We start from the raw sequence: 10,774 nt of genomic DNA, 5'->3' as shown, positions 1-10,774 counted from the left end.
GTTAGCTCTTTAGGGCCTGACGGCTCAAACCCTCAATCGCTTGTAGCTAATAGCATCATGGTCTGTCTGAGGGACCAGAAAAGCCTGAGATAATACTGATAGGTTTGACCCTCCAGTCCAGCAGTTATCAATCCTGTGTACATGGCACCCTCTATAGCTGATAGTAAAAATCCCCACACTCTCATGGTCCGATCCTCCCAATATCTGAAACCTTTCAGTGTGGCACATCAACAGTAAAGGTGGCAAACAGTCTGAACTTTGTTTCGTAGCTTCCAGATCACTTCAGTAAAACCACCGATGCCGATCTTCTGTCTCTTCTCCAGGTTAATATCATTCCGATAATCGCTAAAGCTGACACCATTTCCAAGAGTGAGCTCCACAAGTTCAAGATCAAAATCATGAGCGAGCTAGTCAGCAACGGGGTCCAGATCTACCAGTTCCCAACCGATGATGATGCTGTGGCCGAGATTAACTCTGTGATGAATGTAAGTGTATCGTGGAAAACCGCTTCTGCACGATTAACCATGTGCTTGTCATAATGGCAGATGCCAGAATACCTGGATGACATGAACATAAAGTGACGTTTTCATTTTATAAATCTGTAAAAAAAAAATAAATGACATTTCTGGTGTAATATTTGCAGATTGTCAGTAATTCCTGATTTGGGCAGCGATGTAATTGTTATTGGCCCATCTCCACGTAGCATCCCCTTTTAAAAATCAAGCATGTTCTCCTCAGTTGTAATGTAAAGTACTAGATGATGATGTGATTGTGAGATCTAAACCCCTGCATATTGTGAAGTGTGAGCATAGGTAAGCACTCTGTGTAGTAATTACCAATATACTGATAGCTTATCATACCATTTATTGTGCTGCTGTAATTTCTTTTGGGCAGAAGTGTTATTATTTCTAATATTCAAAGGGAATCTGTCAGTAGGATCAAACCTCCTATGCCTTATATATTTGGGCATGTAGGTCATAGGAATTTTAATAAAGGCATATCTTGATATTTGTTATCCGATGTCTTATTCCAGAGAAATCCATGTTTATTAATATGCAAATGATCTGTGAAGATCTCTGGGCCGGACATAGATCTCCCTGAGAATCTGCCTCCAGAGCTTATTTGAAATGGAAGGAGCATTGTCAGTGTGAGACATGTAATAACTGACAGTCTGCTCTCCTGATCTGCAAGTCTCACACTGATAATTTTCCGTTTCATTTAAAACCAGGCCTGGCAGATTCTCCTGCAGGTCAGTGTCCGGCCCATAGCCCTGAATAGCTAATTTACATATAAGAAAACCATGGATTTCTCTGGAATAAGACATTGGAACGCAGATATCAATTTATCATGTTGTTCAGCCTCCTATGACCTCCATAAAGATTCCCTTTAACTCTAGCACTACTAACTTACTGCTCACTCATGGAGGTCTAATTTTCCTTTGTGTTCTTAGGCTCACCTTCCCTTTGCAGTAGTGGGGAGCACAGAGGAGGTGAAAGTTGGGAATAAGCTGGTTAGGGCCAGACAGTACCCATGGGGCGTTGTACAAGGTATGTAACCAGTCGTGTTTTTATTAGTTTCTGTCTAATATGGTCTTAAAGGGAACCTGTCAGGTCCCCCGCGCCCCCAGAACCGCCAGCCATTGTCTGCATATGTACATTCCTTGTCTAACATTCCCTTTATTACATTCCATACTTTTTCTGAAGATCCGTTTATGTATTTCTAAAGTTCGTTAACGATATGTAAATGTGTTTAAGTGGCAAAACTTGTCACAGTCCTGATATTTCTGGAGGTAACGGTATATTCCATGTTGGCTGGCCGAGTTGTGAATGTATGATATATAGATGGTTACTGACGTAATTTATTTTTAAAGCACCATTTAATACCATGGTGCTGTTTATGTGAAAATGGTTTACATGTGTATTATGTACATAATTAACTGCAGACGGGTACCGAGGGGGAGAGGACCCTGCGCTCGGAGGCTTACTATCTATCCCGAATAGATCTACTCTTTGGTGGATTTTCTCTTGAATTAATCTGTGGGACAGCCATGCATCATTAAAGGAAATCTGTCAGCGGGTTTTTCTATTTAATCTGAGAGCAGCGCAAAGCAGGTAGCCCTGAATCTAGGGATGTATCACTTGTAATGGTAGTTTCAATACAATTATTATTTATAAAGCACCATTGGTTCCATGGTGCTGTACATGAGAAGGGGTTACATACAAATTACAGATATCACTTACAGTAAACTAACTATGAGTGTTTTATTAGCAGGAGATTATCACTGCAGGACTAGATGTCTCTGTGCCACTAAGTCCAGCTAAACTGTGTAACCCTGCCTCCACCACTGATTGGCAGCTTGCTAACAACGTATTGTGTACACAGGAAGCCGACAATCAGGAATGTGGGTGCGGTTATGCATAGCTCAGCATTCCGAGCACTGCTACATCTACAACAGGGATTCTAACAAACTGCACCATGGAGCCCAGTAAGTATCACAATCACTAGCATTAGGATCTCTGCCCCTACATCATGTTGCTCCCAAATTCCATAGCAAAACCCTGCTGACGGATTCACTTTAAAGTAACATTTGGGTTAAAAGCAAACGTTCAAAGATCCTAAGACGTCTCTGAGAAAAAAGACATTCTCTGATGTCCATGGTCACTATCTTTTTTTTTGCTTTCCATGAATATGATTGTAGAAATATTGGACAAACAGCATTGTCTGAAGTACGGAATAAATATACAAATGGTTTAATATACTTGTATCATGTAGGTGTTCATGTATTATACCCATGTAGTATTATGTCAATTAAAATAATTAAGAGGACCTGTAATTTGCTGAAAAAATTGTTACAGACCTTGTAAAAATCCTTGAGTTCCTCTAATTCAGCCTCTCCTCTCCAGTTTGAGCTGCGGTTTTCCATACAGAGAGATTCCCATTTGTTTTTTCTGGAGAGCAGTATGTGAAATCTCTGCTTTGCAGTCTAACTGGGCGTTTCTTAACAATCTTCTCTGGGGCGTGTGCTTTCACCTCTGCCAGTCACAGCTCAGCATCTGATTTGGCGGCCACAGATTTAATTCAAGTTTTTTGAGCAAGCGACAGGTCGCCTTTAAGAAATCCTTCTACTATAAGACAAGCTGGAGCTTCTCCGATATATTTCACAGCACCTTTGCGTCTCGGTTTGGTGAAGGTTATTGAAAGAAATGGTAAAAATCTCTCTTCCCATTGATCTATAGTTGAAAACGAGAGCCACTGTGACTTTGTAAAACTGCGAGAAATGCTGATCCGGGTGAACATGGAGGACCTGAGAGAGCAGACGCACACTCGCCACTATGAGCTGTACAGACGCTGCAAGCTAGAAGAGATGGGATTTAAAGACACGGACCCTGACAGTCAGCCATTCAGGTTGGTATGGGGGGGAGGAAAACCGGGTAATTATACAGATCAGACAAAAGAACCCGCCAGAGAATCCTGGCACTAAAGAAAAGTCTAGATCTGTGTAACCATATGGCGGATTAAAAAAACAAACCCCTCAATACTCGGGGAAGCCGGAGACGTGAAGCGAGAGCAGAAGCTGTACACTTTTGTCCCAGTGGCGGCTCCTCTTTAGTTGGCTTTTATGTAACTGCAGGGGTGCCGCCATGTAAACTCTCACCGCGCCGGTCTCATGTAGTATAGCAGTGTATCTGACGGTAATGAGGCTTTACACACCGCAGTCACATGAAATACTGTTCTGTCTGCTGTGGTTAGTCTTCAAGAGACGTACGAAGCCAAAAGGAAAGAATTTCTTGATGACCTGCATCGGAAAGAGGAAGAAATGCGGCAGATGTTTGTGAACAGAGTCAAGGAAACGGAGTCCGAACTAAAGGAGAAGGAGCGTGAGGTTGGTAACCCTCTTACTACTTCCATCCTTTCAGGTACAATATGTATGAAGGCATTAGTGGACAGATTAGGAACGAATTTGGAAATGCAGAGAAAGGGGACTTATTGTCCCTGACTGGGGGAAGTCTCTAAAGACCCATTTCTATGTGACACGTGGATATTTTGTACAGGGATTTAGAAGTGGTTGTCCGAGTAGTGGACAGTCTTGAATTTTTATTTTCTGTCAATCTAGTGCCAATATTTCTAAGCATTAAAAAATGGAGGTTAAATGGAATCTGTCAGCAGGTTTTTGCTACGCCGTGTGCGAGCAGCATAATGTGTAGACAGAAACCCTGATGCCAGCTATGTCACGCTGCTACTTGCTGCAGTTTTGATAAAATCCCTTTTATCTACTGTAGATCTACTAGTTCTCTTAAGGGCGCAGTCAGACAGACGTATAAAATGCATGAGGATCATATCGCAATGCTCGGACTGGCCGGCGGCTCTCCTGACCTGGGCGTGACAGCTACATAAAAATATATGCTACCTTTTTCGGGTTAGTGATGAGTGAGTATAACACTCGTTGCTCGGGTTTTCCATGCTCGGGTGTCCTCCGAGTATTTTGGCGTGCTCGTAGATTTAGTTTTTGTAGTCTAATCTGCATGATTTGTGGCTGTTGTACGGCCTGAATACATGTGAGGAATGCCTGTTTGTTAGGGAATCCCCACATGTATTCAGCCTGTCTACAAGTCGCAAATCATGCAGGTAAGATGAAGAAAACTAAATCTCCGAGCACGCCAAAATACTCGGAGGACACCCGAGCAACGATGCTACTCGCCCATCACTAGTTCGGGTCAGAAGAACCGCCAGTCCGACCATTGTGATGCTATAGTCATCCATGTTATAAATCCGTCTAACTGAGCCCTTATGCTGAGCTGTGTATAACGACACCACTAATTGACAGCTTTTGGCATATGCTGTGCATAGGCAGGAATCTGTCAATCATTGATGGGGCTTACATTGCTTGTTAATATGTAGGACTACATGGTCGAAGGTTTACTAGTCTTCCAGTGACCGTAAACTGCTAATAAAATGTTGGTTGTTATAAAATCTACACTAAGAAGCCTAGTAAGTTCTCATCGCTGAAATCAGAGTCTCTACCCCTGCATCATATTGCTCTGATTAGATAGCAGGACCTGATGACAGATTACCTTTAAAGAAGGGTTACGTGACAAAAAATGGAAAGCGGTGCCATTGCCGGTCTACGCGGCCCGACCATGAATAGCTGTGATTTTAGCTTCATGTTTTCCCATTGATTGGTCAATACTTGATAAATCAATGAAAAAAAATGTGTAATCTAATGGAAATAAACACAACTCTTCCAGCTACAAGAGAAGTTTGCACATCTAAAGAAGATTCACCATGATGAGAACAAAAAGCTGGAAGATAAAAGGAAGGATTTAGAAGAAGAGATGAATTCATTCAACAGACGGAAAATGGCCGTGGAGTCGCTGCAGTCACAGTCGTTCCAAGCAACGTCTCAGCAGCCTCTAAAGAAGGACAAGGACCGGAAAAAGTAAGTGCTTGTAATGACCCTCTGCCTTCCCTTCTGGCTACTGAGCATGTTCTGTTCCTCAGACCTAGACTGCCAATTCTTTGTGGGCGCAGATCACTCAGCCTTCTGCTATCTACATTGTGTGTAGGGAAGCGCTTTTCATGAAAGGGTTAAAGGCGGCCACTGGACATTACTAAGAGACCCTCCTCAATGAGAGGAAAGCTGCTAACAAAAGTATATTTTATATGTAATGGAAGCTCATCAAATATCAAGAACATCAAGAAACCTTAAACATTTATATAGATATTTAAAAATGGAAATAAATCCAAAGTAAACACACAAAACAACAACAAGCTATAGATGATCACTGATAACCGCCCTACAGGTACCCTAGCTACCTTGCAGCAGAGGTTGGCACCCTAAATCTAGCAAGAAACGGCGCCCCAGCTCCACGACGGCAGTCTCCGTGTGTCCCTGAGAATCATTGGGTTTGGAGATAAAAATCAGTCATTCCATACATCAGGTCTGCCCTGCATACTAAATAAACACAAGAAGAAAGAAGGGTGGATAGAGAAGTTGACTTCTTCTTAATCCAGGAGGAACTCAACTGGTTATTTTATGGGTTTACTTTCCATTTATTTCCATTTTTAAATATATCTAATAAAATTGACAATTTTTAAGTGTTTTTTTATGTTCTTGAAAGCTGCTAATAAACATCAGCTTGAGGTGGTCTCATACAGAGGTGTGTTCCTACGGAATCATCTACAGCAGTGTTCCCCCAACTCCAGTCCCCAAGAGCCACCAACAGGTCATGTTTTCAGGATTTCCTTAGTATTGCACAGGTGAGAATTGCATCACCTGCTCAATCTTTAATTCCATCACCTGTGCAATAGTAAGGAAATCCTGAAAACATGACCTGTTGGTGGCTCTTGAGGACTTGAGTTGAGGAACACTGGTCTACAGGAATGTTTGAAGCCAAAGCATTTCTACGACTTGGGCTTCATTCACACAGTTGTATCACAGGTTCATGTTGTAAGAGACTGGGATGGGGCTGCTACATAAGTGCATGCAGCCTCACTGAACCTCTGTGAGCCTCCGACCTCATAGAGGTCTTTTCTGGGCATATTGTGGTATAATCATTAACCACATGGTCATCACGGGCAGTCGGGATCTATACCCTTCTGTTCTCAGGAATGTTGGGCTGTACTCCCAGCTTTAGCAGCTTTTGGAATGTTCAGGTCAACGAATGGAGAGACAAAGGGAAAACCAGCTCCTCTGGCTTAAAGGGGGGGGGGTGTTCAGGAATTAGTTTTTTTTCCCTATGGGGCTAAGCCCTTACAATCTGGTAGTTATCTACCTCTTGTCAGCAGAGCACCTCTACCTGTTCCGCTCTGCTCTGTCGACCGGACATCACAGCCGACATGCTGATTGACCGTTGGATCCCCGCAGTTAGGCAGCAGGGAGCCGCTGAATCGCCGGCAAGAGTGGTCAGCAGAGATCTATGTCAGGGCAGGTTCTTTTAATTATTTTCCTTTTTCTTTTTTTTTTTTTTTACTTAATTTAAAACTAGGAAATCCCTAATAATGTGCAGGCAAGAAGGCGGAAGTCCATCAGTGCCATCAGGACCAATATTACATTAACATTTGCTTTTATGAGTTGTCCACTTCCTTTTGTTTTCTGTTCAGTTTTGACATCGACTGTTTCCTCCTATATTTATTTTGCTTTTATGTTCTTCTTTTCAGTTAAGACGCACAGACTTACATGTCAAGATTGGACTTGCAGGTTTCATGTCATTACATTGCATGAATTCTTCCCTTCCATCCTAACATTGTATGCGTGGACCAAAGCAGACAGACTCCCTGGATACTGCCGTTTACATCGCACCCCGTCATTTTACTCTGTGCAGGAATAGTGTCAGTCTGATTAATTCTAGAAGCTTGAAGCTTTCTAATATCTATGCAACACCGAAAGTGTATTTAAAGGTCTCCCCAGCAGGTCTACCATGTGCATCATACGAGGCGCCGGAGACATCCGGGATGTTGGACTGTACTCGTTTCTGGCTGGTAGATAATCACAGAGGGTAGAAATTTTCCTTTTCATTGTTATCGTGACCATTCCTAAGAAAGCAATATTTGAGTGTAAACCTTGAATTCTGAGAGCCCTTACTTGCCCGGTAAGTAATAGAAAGTGTTTTACTCCCGTTATCCATAATAGAAATATTAATAGGATAGTGTAACTAAAAATGAGTGCAAGGCAATGACTCTCTAAAAAGGGTAATGTATCGCACACAAATATATACGAAGCCAACATCAGAAAACGATATGGAAACCCTTTTTGGGAGCATTGTTTGTTTTTCCTAAGTCTCTATGTATCCCACTAATTACCTAATGAGTGAACAATGAATCTGTCAGGGCGCTCTTCTGATGGCAGGGTGTGTAACACATTGAACTTTTTTTTGCTGATTTATGAACACATCAATGTTAAACATGGATGTGGTTGTAAACCAGTAGAAGAACGAGAAGGTTTTGTTATGTAACCCTTTCTCAGAACTTACTGACTGATTTACCGTGAACTCATTTGGCAATCTATATACTGTGATTCTGGATTCATACATTTAAGTGAAAAAAATAGCTCCCCTGAAGTGTCTATATCCTTTACAACAAACTCCATGCTTAACTCATCATTGCCAATTTCTGATGGCTTGTGACAAGCTGCATTCACCCACTATTCTCTTTAAATTTTTGTGCATTTTTTGATGCAGGATATTTTTGCTGCTACGACCAAAACGTGTATTTTGAAAGTGTTATCCTGGGAAAAAATATCGATTTGATTTCTTTTGTAATAGGGAGTCAAAAGTTGATTAATTGGCATAAGACCCTTAGGACCTTGGGTTTATCAATAAAAAAGGGAATGTCATAGCCTTCTCATTTTATCTACCTGCAACTCATCCCTAAAGGGAATCTGTCAGCAGATTTTGGATACCTCATTTGGGAGCAGAATGATGTAGACAAAGAGACCCTGAATCTAACGATGCATCACTTAGTTTACTGAGTGCAGCCATTCTCGCACAATAAGAGTTTTTAGAGTTGGCAATAAAGCAGAACTGAGAAAGCTAACCCTGCCCACACTGGGTACAATGTCTATAGACAGTGAGCTGCTCATCACAGGAGGGGGCGTTGCCAGACCAGGAGGCACATATGGAACAATCATTGTAGGCAAACAAAACTACCGAGCTTGATAAGTGAGGCATCCATGAAAACTGTGTTTTAACCCCTACCTCCTGCTGTCTTCAGATCACATGGCCAAAACCTGCGGACAGATTCCCTTTAAGTGATTTTGCTGATCAGTAGGTTTATTGGTGCTCAGACCCCCAGTAGTCACACATTGATTGCCCATGTTTCTCCCCAAACACTTCTCTATAAAGTAGACGACAATCGGGAAAAGCGCATCAGCTGCAGTTTTATTGATATCGCCGTGTACAGATCTATCGAGATGTTTGTTTTGTTTTTTTTTGTTTTTTATCTATGCTTCTATACATTAATTGTATAAAATATTTAAGCTCTTAGTGAATAAATTAATCCTGTGTAACTTTTTAGATTTGATATATTTTGGCTGACATTTACTAGTTTATAATATACACATTTCCATGGAGAAAGTTGCTTGACAGTAGTTATGTGACATTTGCTATAATTTAGAGGGGGGGGGGGGGGGTGCAAAACTTTTTTTAAGTAATGTATTTTATACATTTTGCATCCAGTGACTTCAATGTTGGGGTAAATACATTTTTGTAAAGCTTCTAGTTCTCTACGTGATGCACGACTGCTCTTTTCTGCTACTATTATGCTGTTACCTTTTGTATATATTTACAAGGCAGCGGAGGTTCTCTTCTATCTGTTACCATCTACTGAGGGCATTTACGTAAAGGCAGGTATAGATTTTAAGTAGTGACTGACTGTAAGTTGCCCACCCCAGCATATTTTCCTTCCACCAGGAAACAATAGAGAATTATCAAGAACCTTCAGCATGGGTGCATTATATCCCTAAATTGCAAATTTAGTATTTGTGTCCAAACACATAAGCAGGCAGAGCCCACTGATATTAAGGCTACAGGCACCTTTGCACTGATTTTATTTTTAATTATTATTACTTTCAATATTAAGATATTTTCTCAATAGTCCATTATATTTTTCGTAACATTTTTCTGCTGAAGAGGCTGTAACTCCTTCACGTGGCTGGTAGTGCTGAGCGAGTGTTCTCAGATAAGGCATATATGAGCATGCTCATGTGCCAGCGGAGTGTCTTCGGCGTGCTCTAATGATCAAGCCCCCACGTTTGTTCGACAGCTGCAAGAATTGCCTGTTAGACAAGGGGTTGCAGCTGTCTAACAGCAGCTGTCTAACAGCCGTGAGACATGCAGCCGCGAGAACGTGAACATATTATTCGAGCGTGCCGAAAGACGCTCATTATCAGCACCTTATAGTTCTACTAGGCCAAGATTGAGCCTATGGTGAACAATTTAAACTGCAGATGGGTCTGAATTACATACACTATTCTCAAAGCAGCAACAAAAAACACACAATGATATAATTTTACTTTTCGGTGTTTTTTTTTATGATTCCCCTTTACCGGGTCAATAATTTCCTGCGTATTGTTCCCATAGCTTACGGTACTTCCCATCCCAGTTTGTTTATCTTGCAATTTATGGTGCTGGATTCATTGACAGCTTTTTTTTCCTTACTTATGTGTTTATTGAGGTGTATATTGTGTTATATAACATTGTTTTACTCACTTTACAGTGGCCAAACATCACTTGTAAGACAATACATTAAGGTTTGCTTTGTTATTATTGCCATTGTGAATTTGTATTTTATTTTTGGAGATTCACTTCTCTTTGTACTTTTATTTTTGTTTCTTTTTATTAAATGTCACTTTTATTTTGCATTGTGTTTGTGTTTTATTTATGCCATAATTCATTCAGGTAGTGTTTGTGAATAGACGGCCATGACTCTGAATGACTGGACAGAATAACTCCATAGTATTCACATTAATGCTGGGTTTACTTGCGTATACCTCAGCTACATGCACATTAATTAAAAAAAGACTGAAACAATGATTAACTACCCCGCAGTAAATGAATAAATATAGTGCATGAAAATAATATACCGTACTTGGTTAACATGTTTTTTCTATAAAAAAAAAAAAGCCATCCTGCCTCTTCACGGTGACCATAATTGGGACAATCCTAACTGATATTAAAAACCTTAACGTTTGTCAAGTGACATGCATGTGGATAAGGACTCAGATGGGCTGCGCATAGCTAGTGGACACACATACATGAGACTACATCAGTATAATGCC

General features: G+C 41.0%; 1 protein-coding gene across 1 annotated transcript in view; it reads left to right on the top strand.

The window, feature by feature from the left end:
• The window catches only part of SEPTIN8 (septin 8), a 62,703-nt gene extending 52,348 nt beyond the window's left edge, over nucleotides 1–10,355 (top strand). The window contains exons 5-10 of the mRNA XM_073557353.1: nucleotides 324–485; nucleotides 1,451–1,547; nucleotides 3,237–3,405; nucleotides 3,751–3,883; nucleotides 5,247–5,437; nucleotides 7,159–10,355. Coding sequence (XP_073413454.1) covers nucleotides 324–485; nucleotides 1,451–1,547; nucleotides 3,237–3,405; nucleotides 3,751–3,883; nucleotides 5,247–5,437; nucleotides 7,159–7,162 — 756 coding nt within the window. The 3' untranslated portion in view covers nucleotides 7,163–10,355. The remainder of the gene's footprint in view (nucleotides 1–323; nucleotides 486–1,450; nucleotides 1,548–3,236; nucleotides 3,406–3,750; nucleotides 3,884–5,246; nucleotides 5,438–7,158) is intronic.
• Nucleotides 10,356–10,774: the final 419 nt, after the last annotated feature.

This window comes from Dendrobates tinctorius, unplaced genomic scaffold (genome assembly GCF_039654945.1).
Source record: "Dendrobates tinctorius isolate UK_male_01 unplaced genomic scaffold, ASM3965494v1 ptg000001l, whole genome shotgun sequence".
Taxonomy (NCBI): Eukaryota; Metazoa; Chordata; class Amphibia; order Anura; family Dendrobatidae; genus Dendrobates; species Dendrobates tinctorius.
The sequence above is the reverse complement of the archived record's forward strand: the minus strand, read 5'-3'. Positions and strand labels throughout refer to the sequence as shown.